The sequence below is a fragment of the Drosophila biarmipes genome, unplaced genomic scaffold (genome assembly GCF_025231255.1).
Source record: "Drosophila biarmipes strain raj3 unplaced genomic scaffold, RU_DBia_V1.1 ptg000022l, whole genome shotgun sequence".
Lineage (NCBI taxonomy): Eukaryota > Metazoa > Arthropoda > Insecta > Diptera > Drosophilidae > Drosophila > Drosophila biarmipes.
The window spans coordinates 774,505-793,985 of record NW_026114539.1 but is presented as its reverse complement, the minus strand read 5'-3'; the positions used below and the strand labels follow the sequence as shown (position 1 = coordinate 793,985).

The 19,481-nt window shown below is 38.6% G+C and overlaps 1 protein-coding gene across 1 annotated transcript in view; it reads right to left on the bottom strand.

Moving 5' to 3' along the window:
- LOC108029318 (unconventional myosin-VIIa) overlaps nt 1–19,481 on the bottom strand; it is a 792,260-nt gene that overhangs the window by 183,253 nt on the left and 589,526 nt on the right. The window contains exon 11 of the mRNA XM_050890354.1: nt 17,743–17,855. Within this exon, the coding sequence (XP_050746311.1) occupies nt 17,743–17,855 (113 nt within the window). The remainder of the gene's footprint in view (nt 1–17,742; nt 17,856–19,481) is intronic.

Below are 19,481 nucleotides of genomic sequence, written 5' to 3'. Positions count from 1 at the left end.
AAATCCATTTGGTTAATATTAATAGCTTCTTTTGATTATGTTTCTTCACCAGTTTCAATTATTAGTGAAGTATTAAGAATATTAGGTATTGATATATCGAGCTTGAAATTTTTCTCTAGTAGTTGTTAAATTGGATCTTAGTCTGATAAAAAAAAACTTTGATACTTGAGACCAATGATCTTAAACTTATCTCTGTGTTCATATATTAGTATTCGTGCTTCATTAAAGCATTTAACTAATATTTCCACGTTTTTTCTAACGGTGGTTAGAATTATCAAACATTGAAGCAGAATTGGACAAATCGCATATGTCATTAACCCAGAATAGACCGATACAGAAAACCACCGTTAGAAAACACGTAGAAATATTAGTTAAATGCTTTAATGAAGCACGAATACTAATATATGAACACAGAGATAAGTTTAATTAAGATCATTGGTCTCAAGTATCAAAGTTTTTTTTATCAGACTAATTTTCAATTTAACAACTACTAGAGAAAAATTTCAAGCTCGATATATCAATACCTAATATTCTTAATACTTCACTAATAATTGAAACTGGTGAAGAAATATAGTCAAAAGAAGCTATCAATATTAACCAAAAGGATTTGGAAAAGGAAGAAATAAATAATCCCACTTCCCAGCTATATTAATGTCTGGCAGTTGAAGAAAAATTATTACAATAGCACAGTCAAATACTGATTTTATCAACACTGCATCAAAGTTTATACCAGTATTTGATGGTAAAGCAGAAAACTTAACAAGTTTTCTGGATGCATTGGAAAGTGGAAGCTATTTCGATAATAAAAACAAAGCTAAAAAGTGGTGCCAGAAACGTAGTCGAAAAATAAAAAACTATCGAAAGTTATTTCCGCACTAAAAAGCAATGTTAAAAGCGAAACTGTAGAAATACTATCAGCCAGATGAATAAACAACAACGAAACAAAACTGCTAACCAATACACGTCAGAGGTTGAGCAGATGACGAAAGCTCTAGAAAGTGTCAGAAGTTATTCTACACAGTCTGCAGTTAAAGTAATGACAAAGAATTGCGCAATTAATAAGGTAAAACTTATCATGCAGTCTGGCACCTTCAACACCATGAATGATGCCATATCCAAGTTCGTAAATAGTTGCACGGAAGCAACTAGACAACCAAATACTGTCCTTTATTATAAAAATTATCCTCAGCGTTATGGAAACCGCGGAAGTGGAAATTTCAAAGGTAACTTTTGTGGTCGTAATAATAATTACAATAACAACAGCAGTTCCAATTATAATAATGAAAGAGGTCAATACAGAGAAAACAATCGAGGACGTGGTAACTCCAATCGAGGCCCCAATAGCAATACCACCAATAGGTGTACCACTCAACAGGCACTAGATGTAATACACTGGGCTATATTAAATTTTGGGACATATATATATGGAAAACATTTCATAAAAAAAACAGGCTATAGACCTTTTATATACCTCTTCTCATTGATCAATCCCAGTTCCAAGCTGACACGTATGAGGCTCGAATTAGAAGAATATGATTTGTCAGTTAAATACTTAAAGGGAAAAGACAACTATGTAGCTGATGCGTTATCACGAATAACCATCAAAGACCAACAAAATATAACTGGCAATATCAAAGAAGTGAACAATTAAACATAGTAAGACCCCACTAACAGTAACAGATACACCCATAAATGTTTTCGACAGAGTGATAAAGGACACTATTGGTCCACTATGTGACCTACCTGTTCCAAATAAGAATGCTAATACTGTTGCTAAAGCAATATTTTAATCTTTTATCCTGAAGTATGGTCCAACGAAGCCGTTCATTACGGACATTGGAACAGAATAGAAGAATTCAATTAAAGACAATTTGTGCAAATATTTAAATATTAAAAATATTACATCTACAGTAAAGCACCACCAGACAGTTGGAAAAATAGAAACAAATTATAGAACTTTTAATGAATACATACGATCTTATATATCGATTGATAAAACTGATTGGGACGTATGGCTTTAATATTTTGTCTTTTGTTTCAACACAACCCCCTCTATGGCACATAATTATTGTCCAAATGAGCTAGTATTTGGTAAAACAAGTAATTCACCAAAACAATTTGATAGCACAAGTAGCATGGAAACAATATATAATACGCTAAAGAAAGTAAATATAGATTAGAAGTAGCATATAAAAGAGCTAGGATAATGATAGAAGAGCATAAGAATAAAAATAAGTTACTATATAATCCAAATGTAAGCAATATAGATATATCAGTAGAAGAAGCATTATAAAGAAACGAAACAGGTCATAAGTTAGATTTTAAATATACTGGTCCGTATAAAGTATCGAAAATAAGAGATAGAAATAATGTTATAATAGTTAATGACTAAAACAAAAAGTTCATAAGGATAGACTAAAACTTTTTATTTCATAATCTCATTTAGTATGACCATACGTAGATAATAAGACATATATATATATGAATATTTTTGATATATAAATAGTTTTGATCATTTCATTTTCTTTATCGTTATTAAGTAATAAATGTCGTTCTTAAATAAAAAAAAACAAAGAAAAAAAATAAATAACACAAGTAATTTTTTTTTAATTTTATAGATAATAAGAAATAAAAAAAAATTTCATGAAACTGCGATATTTTTCAAAAGGAGGGAAATGTGATGTATGCCATAATGCGTTCTTTTCACAAAACATAAATATTGAGTGGCAACACTTTGTTAGCCGAAGTCACAGGACTTTGTTACCATTAATATACATAGGGCATTGCCTTTGTCACTCATCGTCAGCATGCCAAGTGCCCGCAACCATTTCAAGTGCAAACGTAATATGTTCTCCACTCTTAGCATACCGCGCTTAGAGCCGATTCAGCATGGTTCCCATACTGACCGCTTTTATGTATTATATATTTGCATACATAACTCTCTCTCTCTCTCTGCCTGTTTTACATATTGTCACTCTACTTATATATGAAATATATAAATCGGCTGCTCTGCCGCTGCGCCGACAGCTAGCAAACCTTAGGCTAAGAGAATCAAGATTCATTCGAATAAAGATGAATAAAGCAACTACAATCGATGGTCTAGTTAATTTAAAAAGCAATTGAACTAAAGCTTAAAAGATATATAAAATTTACTTCCTTCTTCATCAACCGGCATGACTCTAGATATATTTTATCTACTTGGGAATCTACCTTGAGACAAAGAAGAAGAGAACATGATTTGCAAGGGTAGGTAAAGGCTGGCAATACAATTATTAAGGAAGAATGAGGAAATTCCGTTAAAGCTTAGCCTTGGTTAAACATAAAAATAACTTATTGCTTTCCAAATGTCATAATACGTTATGTCCAGCCTTCCAATATTGCAGATTTCTTGAATTGATTTTAAAATTTCCTGGTAATACCAATTAACGGAAGGTTCAATCTTTGAGGAAAAACAGGCTAACAGTAACAACATCACCGAATAACATTGTTGAAGGTATAGACGAATGCGATTTTTTTTTTAATAACAAAGCGCCAAACGCCTTATTCTCAACCTCACAACCTGTATCTGTTTTAAGATATTTTCTTAAGTTTTATAATTAGTTCCAAGGCAAGAGTTCGATAGCAAGGCACCCCAATTCAAGGAAAGCAGGCAATCCCTTAGGGAACTTAACCCTCTAGTTTAATATCATATATGTATCTACTACAAGGATCAATAAATGGCAAAAAGCTGTAAAATTCAATAATGATGCACAAGGGTTGGTGATGCACAACAGAGAATTCAACAAGAGTGACGTTAGAATGAATAATATAATTATTGATGATTAAATCAACAATCTTATGCGAGTCATTGAAAATGTTAAAAATACTAAAACAGTCATCAATGTCTATTATTTCCTGGGAATGATGCACATTAGGCACCATTAGGGCACCATAGCATATGATTAAAGTCCAACGTCCATTTAACAGAGCTGAGGTTAAAGTCTCTAGAGTCCCCCCAGAGTCCTTAGAACTGGCATGGATGTTAAAAATGTTGCCTAGGTGAGCCTGGTACTGCCCAGAATACAGGAAGCCACCATCGAAATCTTCTCGGATGAACCAGATACCGTCACCGCTAACTGGTTCAAAAAAAAGTCATCATTAAGGAGTCAATTTGAAGTGCAGAAGAATTTATGGCTAACAGCCATGATGATACCACCTCTTAGCCTCTATCCCTCAGAAAAACTTGAATTAAAAGTTACAATTTAACCAAGTTTCAACCAGTATGATAATGTGATGATCACTGTTGGAAGTATTCAAAAAAAAAAAAAAAAAAATTGAGTTTAAGTTTTCATGTCGGATATATTTTGAAAATAAATTTTCAGGCCATTATTTCCTGAATTATGGCTGTTTGAATTTAATGCAGTCAAGTCTCTAGCAGGTTAGCAGATAATGTCATAACCACTTTTGGAAGTATTCATAAAAACAGATTGAGTTTAAGTTTTCATGCCGGATATATTTTTGAAAATACCTATGTATATTTTGAAATGCAATTTATTGGAGACAAGTTGCAGGTTGCCAGTCAGTGAACATTGTTGAAGAGGAGTTGTCAACATCCAAATTAAATGTCGGCTTTGTGTGATTATAAGTACGTATTTTTAAAAGCAAGTTATGGTCATTCTTCCAAAGAATAATAGTGCAGTCGAATTGGGAATTATCTTCTTAATTTCTTATGGACGCATGCCTGATCTGTGAGGGCCATCCACAAAGCACAGAGAGGAGGTGAGAGCAAAGTGAGGACACTAGCCGACTACTCATATATGAGAGCGCTATCCCAAGAGACGCGTTGAGCTCATTAGTCAGAATCCGAAGATAGAAACATCCTATGTTGATTTAAATCCAACAGTGAATAGGGCAGTAAATCAAAATAAAGAGCAATATGATCCCAGAACAAGCCGATAGTGACGTCTATTTCAGTGACGTCGACTATTGGGGTCGCATATTAGGCGATGATAAGTAAGAATCCAGCAGATGTTCAGGGTACTTTGGGAGGGAGACGAAAGATTATAAACGCGCAACTTCTAGGAGCGTGCCAATATTAGGTCCAGGAGAACGGCGAATTTCGCACAAAGCGGACGACAAAAGCCCCAGCTTCTGATGTGCTTAATGGTGCGTCAGGAAAGCGACGGAAAATTATGTAAGCGTAACTCCGAGGAGCGCGCTAATATTAGAGCCAAGCGGACAGCGTTTATGCCGCGCTAAGCGGACAACGAAAGATGCATCTGATGCGTTAGGTAAGTGACAGAAAATGACGAGCGCAGAAAGGCAAGCTGATATTATTGCGAAAACGCCTCCACCGAATAAGAGAGGCTTGCAGAAAATGTCCCTCAAAATTATGGACGCCAGTGCTGTTGAACACTAGGGGTTTGTGATGGAGGACTTTATGTTGAAGTTTGTCCAGGCTTCGGAAAATTGGATAAAATTCCAATTAACAGAGTTCGGCCAGAAATCATTGTTACATCGGTATTGCACTCGGGAGAGCAGGGAAGTATGTCCAAATGCAAAAAAAACTAGATGACGATTATTTTTCTACTATTATAATTTCTGTTCACCTTAATCGTGTGCAGCTTCCGAGATGCCTAACCAGAGCAACAGCTCAACTAGCGGTTCATCTTCTTTTAGTTGAGACTATCAGAATATCGAATCAAATTTAATATATTAAAAGTTCAATCATACCGTAACGTTTACTCTTAATAAACCATCTTTGGATTGGGGGATCTACCTCCCAGTCTACCTATACAGACGTCTTACTTAAAGCAAACACATTGAATGCAAAAATTCTGGGGCGGCCCCAGTCGAATCCGATCCGTCGATAGTTTTTAAGTTTCCACATTTTTGTAAAAATAATGTAACGAAGTAATTTTTTTCGTTTTGCTCGCTACGAGATTCGTACTGCTACCTGAGTAGATTGTGTGTGTTCATCCCACCAAATTTATATAAACGTGACCGCCCAGTAGTTCACTGAGAAAGCACCGAATTCACGGGTTCGTAGGGGGTTTATTGCGGGTATAATTACAGACCGCTTGTTAATTCGAATGTCCTTGATATCGCCACTTGCGGCCCTTGGTGTATCCGACGGTTCTGGTTGTCTCGATGTGCTCTTGCCTCGTAGACTAGGGTGAACAGGATGACGCGCTCTCCAGGATCCCTCCTTTCGACACACGACCGCATGTCTCTTGCTCTGCCCCGAATGGTCCCATTGGGGACCAGATCGCGCGGACAACCAAGGCAAACGCCAGGAAGCTGCTTCGCGCTTCACTTCGCTTCTACGCCTAGTGTAAACGGACGTTCCACCCTAGCCTAGTCCTTTCTCTTACTATCCGTGCCGTTACTGCGGGGCTTGACCTTTCGGGCGTGGCTGTTCTGATGTGGTAACTTGCTTGCTGATGGCGCTGTCCTGCCAACTGGTACTGGCAACATGGCTGGACGTACATTCCCCTTGATGCACGGGGCTTACGCCGGGACACGTACACTGGGTTTAGACAGGCTAACCCCCGAGCTGACGATTTCTTGTCGCCGGCCTCCACTGCTCAAACTCTGACTGACTTTTCAGGCGTAGCGCCAGGACTTCGTTAAAGAAATAAACAGATCGCCTTGACTTAGCAGTGTGATGGCCTCTGGACCTCAACTACCTTTGTCTCAATTCGGATATTCCTGGTATCCCAATCCCAAACGTCTCGACAAAGCGATCTTACACCTTGTAGGCTCTTACGGCACTGCTCCCGACGACTTGACTTGTGGTGGCTCCCTTGCAGTTCACTTGTTTGGTTGACTGTTTACTTTAATATCGCCTCTTATCTGACAGTGATCGACTGATTGTCTCGAAGGCCTGTTTTCGACTCTCTTGCCAGCGCACTGCAGTTTTATAGTGGGCCTCAGGGAATAGTTATTTCCCTTTTCCTGCTGTCCCGCTGGTTCCCGTGATGCCTTTGGCACGCCTGTGTGCCGCCCCGCTGCTGAGATGTAGCACTTCATCTCTAGGTCCCGTTACTGCCTTTTGCACACGGCACTCTCGCTCTCCACTCTCTCTTTCTCCATCCTCACGTTCTCCAAACTCCTTCATTCCCCGTTCTGGGTCTCCAAACTCTGACGTTCTCCATCCAACCGCTCTTTTCCGCGCCGTCACTACGTGAATTCGCCGCGTACCTGATAGCGGCCGGCCATCTGCTGCTACTGCTGCTGGGATTTGTGTGGAGTTATTCAACTCAGTTAGTAGATATAAATAGACATTAGTAGATTAAGGATAGACATAATTAATTAGACATTACATAACCCATTCGTACATCACGATGGAAGGGCACTCCCTCAGCGCTACATTGGATACGGGGGCCTCGCACAGCTTCGCAAGCGAACGCCATGCGAGGAAGTTAGACAACGGGAGGAATCTTCGCACCGTACGCTCTCAGGTGAAATTAGCCGATGGAAACGGATACTGACGCAGGGCCTACGGGCAGCAGTCCAATTAGGATAAGCAAGGGCTATCATTTCCATCCTTATCATTCCGGACGTATAAGATGACCTCCGTTTGGCGTGGATTTCTTATGCAGCAGCGGGGCAACGCTTCAATGTGCAGGCAAGGCCCTTACCGTTAGTTAAAAATCTGATTTTCGCGTATTGTGGGCGTTAGAGTGGGCACACCGCTGAAACAAACTTGCGATGCGTAGGAAGCCCAGGAATCTGCATGCCAAGTATCAATATTCTAGCTCTTATAGTTTCCGAGATCTCAGCGAGATCGACTCGGCTAGTGATCCCGATCAAGAACATATACACTTTATGGAGTCGGAAACGCTTCCTTATACCTGTTATATACACTCCGACGAATCTAATATACCTTTTTACTCTACGAGTAACAAGTATAATTATTTTATTATTTCTTTGACCGTTTCTTTGACAGCTACATGTTAGAGTCGTTCGATTTTTATTAAATTTATTTCCAAATTCTTATAAATAAAAAATGTTATTCTCAAAATAATAAGATAAAATGTCGAACAAAAAAGCTTCGGCTTGCCGAAGTTATCTACCCTTGCAGTTATTAGAATTAATCAACGTTAGTAACACCATGTTAAATTTGTAAGGATTGTTGCTAACTTCAATTCATTATTTCTTTGACTCTTTGAGTAGTCCGATTTTAATTAAATTTATTTCTAAATTATTTAAATTATAAAAAATTATATTCCCAATATTTCATAATAATATGTCACAAAACACCACAGTTATAATTTTTTCATATTATTTTCCACCAATTTTCCGATTGTTCGTATGGCCCATGATATAGTCGTCCGAATTTGATAACATTTAATTCGAAGTTCAGCACTAACTTAAAAATGTTATTTCCAAGCGTAGGAGGATATGTTAAAAAACACCAAAGATTTAATTAATTATAAAAGTTTCAGCTCGATACCTTTAATACTGAACGACTAGTTTGCGTAGAAACGGACGGACGGAGAGACAGACGGGCATGGCTTGATCGACTCGGCTAGTTATCCTGATCAAGAATATATATACTTTATGGGGGTCGGAAACGCTTGCTTCTACCTGTTACATACTTTCCGACGAATCTAGTATACCCTTTTATTCTACGAGTAACGGATATAAAAATATCACTTTTATTAATAAATGGTTTCTTTCTGAACATAACGGAGAGACGCAAAAAAGAAGGTTGTCTCTCTAAGAGCCGCGGGCAGGCAGATTATAAGACACAGAAAGAGGTGAATCTCCGAAGATCTGCCAACCCAAAAAAGCTTTCTGCCGTCTGAAAAGTCACGGCGTGCCAACTGCAGGACTGAAGGCTATGATAGTATATTTGCAATTCATTTGTATAAGTTGTGTATACAGCGCAATTGCTTCAGTGTCTGCAAAGTCACGATGCCAAGTCCCGATGCCATTACAGGATAATTACACACAAAAATGATACAATTTTGTATCATTTTAATAAATTTAGCTTAAATATTTTTTAATTCTCATATGTAATACATATTAAGTATATATGTAAAATTTAATATTAAAAATTATAACGTGTTCTTATTACTTAGAAAGTATTCCTATTTTTTAGAAAACGATTATATTTTCTAGCAACATTTTCTATTTGTTTTAGAATTTTTTATGGTTTTTTGGGTAGGAATTATTTTAGGGTTAGGGTATTCATTTTTAGAAAAGAAACTTCGAAACAATTTTATTTTCAGAAAATAATTACTTAATTTAAGTTGTTCGTATTTTTAGGGTGATTTTAGTTCATGGTAACCATTTTCCACATTACGTAAATCTTTCTTTATTTAAAAATATTAGAAAAATGTTAGAAATGTCCTAAGTTAGAAAAATGTCCTAAGCTTAAGAAATAACTTTTTTGTATTTTTAAACGAGAAAGGATGATAGCTTCGGCAAGCCGAAGTTTTTATACCATTGCAGTTATAAGAAATAATCAACTTAAGTAACACCATGTAAAATTTTTAAGGATTGTTGCTGTCTTCAGTGATATAAAAAGAAGAAATTATTTCATTCTTTTTTTCAGACCATTTTTTTTACATCTATATGTTAGAGTTGTCCGATTTTTATTAAATTGAATTCGAAATTCTTAAAAATATAAAAAAATATATTCACAATATTAAAAGATAATATGTCAAAAAGCCTCAAAGCTATAATTTGTTTCATATTATTTTCCCACCAATTTTCCCATCGTTCCTATGGCAGCCGATTTTGATCAAATTTAATTTTAAATTCAGAACTAAATAAAAAATGTTATTTCCAAGAATGGGAGGTTGTATGTCAAAAAACACCGAAGCTATAATTTGTTTCCATCAATTTTTCGATTGTTCCTATGTCAGCTATGTATGTATACGATTTAATAAAATTGAATTCGAAATTCAAAACCAACTAAAAAATGTTATTTCCAAGTGTAGAAGGTTATATGTTAAAAAACACCAAAGTTAAAATTTTTTTTAATTTTTTCCCCGATAGTTCTGGGAGCTATAAGATATAGTTTTCCGATCCAGCTGGTTCCGACTTAGATACGACCTGCAATAGAAAGAAAACTTTTGGAAAAGTTTCAGCCCGATAGCTTTAAAACTGAGAGGCTAGTTTCCGTAGAAACGGACAGACAGCTTTGTGACGCTGATCAAGAATATATATACTTTATGGGGTCGGAAACGTCTCCTTCACTGCGTTGCAAGCTTCTGACTGAAATTTGTATACCCTCTGCAGGGGTATAAAAATACATTTTAATGGCGATTTTCTAAAATTTAGGGTAAAATTTATGTTGAGTGAACGACGAAGCCATACCACTGACATATAGCAGCAGCGCAAGCCCAACACAGTCAGCCCCACGGGTAAGATGGCTTGGTGGGCATTGGAGCTGCAACAGTTCCAGTACGATATCAACTACCGTCGCGGAACCCAGAACCTGGTCGCTGACTCCCTATCTCTCCAACCTCTTGTAACGAATCAGCAAGGGCAGATACAAAGCAACATATACTTGCAGATAAATAAAAGATAAATAAAAAAAAATAATTCTAGACTTTCCAGAGGTGAACGGACGCATTAGGCTGCGTCCGGAAGAAAAAGAATGCACGCCTTGAACACTAAGCGTAGGAATGCCACGATCATCCTACTGCTGGACACCGCAGACAAGCACACGGGGGAAGTGTCCAGGTACGTACGAAGATCCGTTCCACGTGGGAGCGCCGACTTTTCCGGGTCTCTACCACGTTCCAAGTTAGGGAAAGTAGTTATCCTATGCCGAGCCACTATGCCCTACCTCGAGCGAGCGTTTCGAGAACGAATCCTCAGCCGCTTCGGGAGCCCGAGGAAGTTCGTCTGTAATAACGAAACACAATTCATGAGCCGAGCATATCAAGTGTTTTGCAAATCCCTGGGAATGGAGCAACCGCATCCTACACGCTACTTCAGAGTCCTATGGAACGGGCGAATCAAACCATGAAGACGATGATAGCACAGTACCTCGGAGACGCAGAACACCTGGGACCAGGTCCTGGATGTCTTGCTGGTCGTAAACAGCAGCGTGTCGGACACCAGCGGAGCTGGCAGACACTATCATCTGCGGGAGTGGAAACCACCACTAGGATCGCTAGATCGCTTGATGAATTAGTGGAAAGTCTTCCCGGATGCGTGTTCAAGTCACCTACAGATTTGTCCTCCTTAGGTTTGGGTTCCTTGTTGAGCGCTAAAGGTCGGCGAATTCAAATATTTTCCAGATAGGCGATTTTAGTCACATTAACACCTTTTCCCATAGCACAGGCTGACTCGTTATATCATTTCATTAGGTGGCACTACAAACCGATTCGGGTTTTGATCGACCTCAGCGTCTCCGTCTACGCGCCTCTGCTCCTCGCGCGCCTTCTCCAATCAGAAATACCCAGTGCAGTCAGGTTCTCCTTTACTTGGTCCTTCCATCGGGGCTTTGGTCGTCCCCTTCGTCGTCGCCCGTAGTCGAACCTCGCTTCAAACACCTTCTGAGCTGGAGATTCTTCATCCATACGCGCAACGTGGCCGAGCCAGCGCCGACGTTGTATCGTGATGCGTCGGACCACGTCCACGTCGTCGTACAACTCGTACAGCTCGTGGTTCATCCGTATACGAAAGTCGTCCCTAATCCGAACGGGACCAAAGATCTTGCGAAGAATTTTTCTCTCGAACACTGCAAGCGCTGCTGCATCCGTCTGTGATATTACCAATGCTTCTGCGCCATATAGTAGCACGGATGAGTGTCTTGCAGAGTGTTAATTTAGTTCGGCGAGAGAGGTCTCTATTGCACATTTTCTTACTCAGACCAAAGTAGCACCTATTGGCAAGTGTGATTCTTTGCTTGATCCCCAGGCTGACGTCATTTTCGGTGTTAATGGCAGTGCCAAGGTACGTTAACTTGACCACTCCGAAGGTATAGCTGTCCACATGCTAGTCTAGGCGCCGCGCCTCCAAGCTTGTCGACAGCACATATTTCGTCTTGCCCTCGTTTACCGCCAAACCTACTTTTGCCGACTCTTTTTCGATAGCTGAAAATGCAGCAGTGACATCATGCTTGCTGCGGCCAATGATGTCAATATCATCAACATACGCAAGGAGCTGGACGCTTTTATAAAAAATAGATAGAGCCAGATCGATGTACACCGGCTTTCCGCAAAACCCCTTCCATCACGAAATTGAAGAGGTCGCACGACAGGGGGTCGCCTTGTCTAAAACCTCAAACGGTATTAAAAGGTTCAGAGAGGTTCGTTCCTACCTTGACAGACAGCTTATGGTGCTGCTCAATGTCATTCTGCAAAGACGTATTAGCTTTGCAGGAATACCGAACTCAGACATGGTGGCATATAGGCGTTCCCTCGTCGGGCTATCGAATGCAGCTTTATAATCGACAAAGAGATGTTGTGTGTCAATGTTATTCTCGTGGGTTTTTTTCCAGGATTTGGAGTACCGTAAAGCTCTGGTCTATGGTGGACTTATCAGGTCTGAAGCCGCACTGATAAGGTCCGATCAGTGTGCTGGTATACGGCTTCAGTGGTTCACATATTACGCTCGATAGGACCTTGTATCAGATGGTAATCAGGCTGACTCCCCGGTAGTTGGCGCATATCGTCGGGTCACCTTTCTTCAGAACGGGACAAAAGACGCTGAGATTCCAATCGTTGGGCATGCTTTCTTCTAGGTATATTTTGCACAAGAGCTGATGCATACACCTTATCAGCTCTTCGCCGCCGGCCTTGCAGGCAGGAAGTCCATCAGCACCGGCTGCTTTGTTGTTTTTGAGCCGCGTTATAGCAACTCGGACCTCGTCATGGTTAGGTAGTGGTATATCCATATTGTCGTCGATTGATGGTATCGGGCTGCTTCCTCCAATGGCGGGGTTGGTGCCGTCATCGCCTGCTAGCAGCTTGGAGAAATGCTCCCTCCATAACCTCAGCGTGCACTGCGTATCCGTAACCAGATTTCCATTTTCATCCCGACAGTTAGATGCTCCGATCTTGAAACCTTGAGTCAGACGGTTGACTTGTTGGTAGAATTTTCGAACATCATTCCTGTCTTGTAACACCTCAAGTTCCTCGCAGTATCGCTTTTCTTGCTCCCGTTTTTTCCGTCTGAAAAGTCGCCTTCCTTCCTTTTCTCCCTGTAACGTTCACACGTAGCTCACGTTGCGCCAGACTGCAGCGTTTTTCTGTGGGCGGCGTTTTTTGCTGCAACTGCGACGCGACATTCTTCGTCATACCATACGGATTCCAGGTGTATATCCTTAAATCGTAGTTCTTCTTCGTTTTGCGGTGGTCGTCATCATAAGGGGGGATCTAATCCGAGGCTTTCGCTTAACTTCCGGGTGACTCGCTGGACACATTAGCTCACTATCTAGCGGATGCTAAGATAGCTACCCAGGAGGTGCCACGAGGAGGCTGTGTGTCAACTTGCAATCCTTTGAAAACAGGGATCGCACTGGCGGCCATTAAGTTGACCGCGGTCACAAAACTTTACTCTGTACAAATGAAAGCCATCCCACCTCGTTATATACGTTTGCCAAATTGCAGCGGAAGGTTGCTGTTGGAAAAAATATATCACAATGTTGGTTCGCGTCTGGCGCGAGAGACATTGCCTGTAATCAAAAATGATTTCTGGTAGTTCACTCCGAAAACCATCAAACAAAATTAAATGGAATCTTATCATGTTAGCATGTGTGTTAATTCAATTAGCGCGTCGCCGTGGCAATGGGCGGTGGGTTGTGAGTGCAATATTTAAGTTGCCGCCGCAAAAGAACTGTTGCTCGAGTTGGGAAATTCGGGTCACTTGTATTGCATATAATAGCGAATGATCGATTATAGAGGTAAGGCTCTAGTAACATTAACTAGATTTTTGAAGTTGTCTCCAATAAATTGTTTGGTTTGACTAACTGTTACCCGGTTTAATTTTTTTTTAACGGGACAAAGTGCGCCGCACGTACTCTGCGCTTTGAAAGAACCGTCGATGGAAGAAAATCATGGAATTAATTATTTAATTTTCTTAAGTTAAGATTAATTTTATCATACCCGTTACTCGTAGACTGGGGTATACTAAATTCGTCGGAAAGTATGAAACAGGCAGAAGAAAGAGTTTCCGACCCCATAAAGAATATATATTCGTGATCAGAATCACGAGCCGAGTCCATATAGCCATATCCGTGTGTCCGCCAGTCCGAATGAACGCTCGGAAATTATAAAAGCTAGAAGAGTCGTACTTGGCATGCAGATTGTTACTGTAAAATTGCGTTATTTTGTAGAAGTTTTTATCCAGTGAGATAATTCTTTTAAACTCGACCAGCAGTATTGGGCTTGGCAGTACTTCCTCGAAGTTCGATTTATGTTGATTATTTATAATCTTACAATCGGGGTGTCTTAAGTTCAGAAGAGCATTTACCCAACTATCAATTCATAAGTCATACAAATTTTCTGAATTAGAAAATTTGGTTATTATTATGCGACTCGGAAAATCTTTTTTACGATTATGGATTAAGTTTAGTAAAACCAAATGCGCCTTCATTGTCCATTATTTGAGTTTTGAGTTTTACCGGAGTTATGTCGTTAGAACTTGGCATTTCTGGCACTTCTTCGAAAAAGTTGCATTCAGTCATTATTCCATAACTTTCGAATGGCTCAAGATAGCTTTATGACGTTTTCACTGATCAACCAAAAATTAATAAAAAATAATTTTAAAATATTTTTCTTAATTTTTAAATTTGTTTTTTAAATAATCATTTATTAGTTTTTATTTTTTTAGTGTTCCTCACCAGCTGTAGAGTTTCTTGTGTGAACAAAAATTTATTTTTTTGCTTTCTCCTCAACAAACGGTCTCAAGGTGTTGGACTCTACACAACGCAAAACAATGCCAAAACATTACCGTTGAAAAATGTAAATTAACCTAAGCTGAGATCAATTAATCTTTTAAGATCTGTCTTCCAAACTAGGTCTTTCTAACTACATGTTCTGCAGATTTCTGGCAAAAAAAAAACAAACCAACTTGTACGATTATAAGATTATACTATACTCGTACATGGATCTACGTGGTCCACAAAGAAAAAACTATTGTATTACTTCCATTAGCTCATCATGAAGTCACTAAAGGTTTACTTTACTTGCCCAAGTTATGTAACTATGTTAGAAATGTATTTGGCCATTTACTGGACCTGTGCTGTCATTTCGGACAGCGTTATTCTGCCCAAAGTAACAACTCTTACTCCAGCCAATGATCCATATCACCCTGATTTCGATTTCTGTTCTGTGATAGTAAAAAAAATCGGAGAGTTTGCATTGATTTTGCAAGGGTTACTTTAGATATCAGACTTTAGATATAATAATATTCTACTATATCCAGGCTTTAAAGGTAATACAAAGAAACAGTAATCTATTTATTTTACATTCTTAAGTGCTCAGTCTCTGCGTTACAAATACTATTTAAATCGTTGTAAAGTACAATTCTCACTTATCATAAGCCCACGAAGTTTCCTTCCACGCTCTCTTTTAAAAATACTACTTGCCATGTTTTTTCATAAAATATTTTTTCATAAACAACAATTAACATCAATTTACACTGCCGGATTTCAACACTCATGCTAAAAATACATTTGGTCTAGTCTTACTGTGATTAGCTCTCTGTGGTACAAATTTATTTTTGTAAAGTACAAACACCATTATTCTTCCTCGCTATCTTTTGAAAATATTACACCAAGAACTGATCAGACGGTAGACGATCTTTTTGCCAAGTTTTTTAAACAAAATATTTTACTTTAGCTCATTTATCACAGCCTTATTTTAACACTGTATTCTGCTCCATCTTAAAAGAAACCTCTTTGCTTGTTGAACGCTCAAAGTGTCAACCTGAAAACGGAAGAACAGGTTAACTGGACTGCGTCATAGCCCGTGTTGTTAAGGGAAGAGAAGAATATCCATTAACTGTGCGAAAGAATAAAGCTATGATTGCAGAGCCGACTGCAAACAAAGCGGACAATGATGACATGAGTCTCAGTAAGAGCCCAAGTAGTGAGCCGGTTTGCGTTCTCTACGGCATAATATAATACAAGGTGGACGACCTGCAGGATCATAACGGCTGAGCAGCTTTATTTTATTATTGTGCTTAGCTGGACAGCTACGCCATAAGAAGATGATACCAGTCTGTACTGTACAAGATGATAAAAGTTAAATTTGTACCTTTGCATAAGGTACCAACCACAAAAATCAAGGACACCGGTGGGTGAAGCCACCAATATAAGATGTTTCAGTTGCCTATCGGTGGCACACTTGAGTAGCCAGTGTACGAAGACGAAGCGCGCGGAGGGTGATTGTAGTGGCCAAACTGCATGCGAAAGCTGGTTAAAGCACAATTGAAGAGGAGGAGGGTGATTAAGGGTGAAATAAATGTTTTTATTCAGTAAGCAGTTATTTTGTAAAGAGGCATGCATTAATATAGATAAGATTATGGGATTACAAACATTACAATTTCGCTGTCAAAAAGGACCGAACATTTTAAATTTGGAAAATTAAGACGTTACTTATTATTTAGTGGACGTATTTTAGCATTGAAGTTTTTGTTATATTCCTTATTCTATATTACCGACGCCTCTATTTTTCGGATTAGCAAAATTCATTTGATTGGACATTAAAAACAAAAAAAAAACTTGTTTATTATATTTCAATTCAGTTGGTTTATACCTATTTCAAAATAACAAAACTTATACAGAGCGGCCTGTAGTAATCGATATGTAAGCTCGTGCAACGTGGGCAAAGCAGGTATTTCCAATTTTTAAAGTATAATTGTACGACGAGGGTTCTGCTAGGGTAAGCGATGAGTTTGGTTGTGCTCAGATGTCAATATATCGACAATTTTTCAAAGGATTTGGAGCGTCTTATAAAGGATTTGTATATTCACTCCTTAATAATAAAAAAAATAAATAATTATATAAAAAATCTACAGATGAGCCAGAATATAAAATTATGCAGTCATGAAACCGAAAATAAGAGAGCAAATAAGCAATACAAAATAAAAAAGGGCATCCGGTAAAACCTAAATAAAAAAAGTTCAAGGGTATTAGCAACTGCCTTTAAAGAAAAATATTTCATGTTTTATATCTATTTCAGTATGTGATATGTGGGCGGCAGACACACTTAAAAGTTTTAGCCATTTTTGGGCGTTAGAGTGGACGTGGCAAACTTCGTTTGGGTCACTCGATAGGTATTGATGAGACAAATTCATATCTTCATTATTTATAAAAACTGTATGCGCTACAAATTTTTTCGGATTATAGGCGTTAGAGTGGGCGTGGCAACCAGCTGAAACCTTCGCTGCGCAAGGGCGAATCTTCTAGCTTTTATAGTTGCCGAGATCTCAGCATTCATACGGACAGACGGATATGGCTAGATCGACTCGGCTTGTGAACCTGATCAAAAATATATATAATTTATGATGTCGAAAACGCTTCCTTCTTCCTGTTACATACTTTCCGAAGAATCTAGTATACCCTTTTACTCTACGAGTAACGTGAATAAATACTCAGCTAAGCAAATTTTTCTTATCACTTTAAAGCTTACGATATTCCATCTCTTCTTGTGTCTTGTCTTAAAATAAGTAATAAACTTACTAAGCATTCACCATTTAACCATAAACCATTTTAAGAAAATTTGTGGCTCCTCAATTGTCTCAATTGTAGTGATTTGCTTTCTTAATTAATTCTAAAGACAAACTTACCTCTCACAATCAGCTAAATTGTTTGTGTGTATGGTATTAAGTTGCTCATACATTTTATCATTTTTTTTCATTTCTTCATCTACGCGTCTCATTTCTCTTAACGCTGTTGCTACCTAAAATGATTTGTAAAAAATACATATGAAGAAAATTATTTTGATCATAAATAAGTTTGGTTGGTCATAACATCGTCTATCAGATACCCGTTACTCTGCTTAAGGGGGGGAAAAGGGAAATAGGAATATACGAACGAGTATAAGCAGCTAAGCTATATTTTGGGGCGCCATCTACCGGATATTTCAGTAGATGTAATGTGGGCGGCAGAAAGATTTAAGCGTTCAAACCTTTTGTGGGGATTAAAGTGGGCGTGGTAAATTTTTATAGATGAGTCGATAGGTATTGATGAGACAAACAAAGTTTCTCATTCTATGATTCATTGCTAATGCTTCTGCACCAAATAGGTCGCTAGAATTCGTGGCAGCCTATGTGCGGACATGGATACCACTTTCTGGATATACCTGAAACGCATTTCAGCTATAAAGATATGCAAATTATAGCTTTCAACTTCGCCATAAGGTGAGATGCCCCAGACCTGCGCGCCGTAACAAAGGATTGACCGCATTGCTGCACTAAACAGTTTGTACTTTCTACTCATTGGAGCATCCTTTTTGCCTAGCAGGGTTTTGCGTGTACAGTTTATAGCTCGTTTTCGATCTCAAAGTTTCTCCTGTAAATGGTTGTTGAAACGACCGTTGTGGTTAATCCAGACATCCAGGCTATCCGTGATGTCATCCTTGCATTACTTCAGCTTCCGTGGTAAACCACTCCAATAGTATTTCTTCGTCCCATACCATACTGCCAGGCAGCTTGTAGGACGTTTAAAAATGTCGTTGATAATCCAATATTGCTGGGCTTGTAAACTAGGGTTCTTCTGTCTATAGAGTCAAAGACAGCTCTGAAATTTACAAAGAAGGCGTATAACTTTTTCCCGCTGTCGATATATGACCTCGCTATACTTGTAAGACTGAAAATGTTGTCTACTATCGAATATCCTTTTTCAAAACCGGCTTTGAATTTAATAAGAATGTTGCAGATTTTTACCCAGTTTTTTAGCCGCTCGAATTCTAAACTTTTGCTAAAGCATTTTGGAAAGAGATTCTTCAGTAATTAAATGGCGCCTTTTTTAAAGAAAAATTTTTTCTTTAAAAAAGGCGCCATTAAAAAAGGGAAAATTATAGCTCTTTGGGACATTTTTCGATCCGAAGAACTTATTGAGAGCGGTGGCAAGGCTGGCTTTAAAATAAGGAGTAGCGTACTTTAAGATTTCCGATGGTATCCTGGCAGGCCCGGGAGCCTTTCTTCCTTTTAACATTGTAAGAACATTTTCCACTTTTAGTCCTGTTACACATCCATCTTAAGTATTATTTTTTACCCACGGCATGGATAGCGTCCAGTCTGGTGGCGCTAGAAGATCTCAGAAAGGTTTTCCTAGATTATCTGCACAGACTTCTATTTCATTTACAAAAGAGTTTCCATTGAGTTTCCTGATAGTACTCTAATGGGCCCTTAAACTGTTTTGGAATCCAATGATCTTTCTAGGGTAATGCAAAATTGCGTTCGGGCGTTTTGAAATTTAACTTGTATGCGGCGTTTGCTTCATGATACTGCTCTTGCTGCGTTTAATGATTCGGCCTGCCTTAGCAAATTGTAAGAAAGTATTTGTGTTGACTAACAATGTTCCG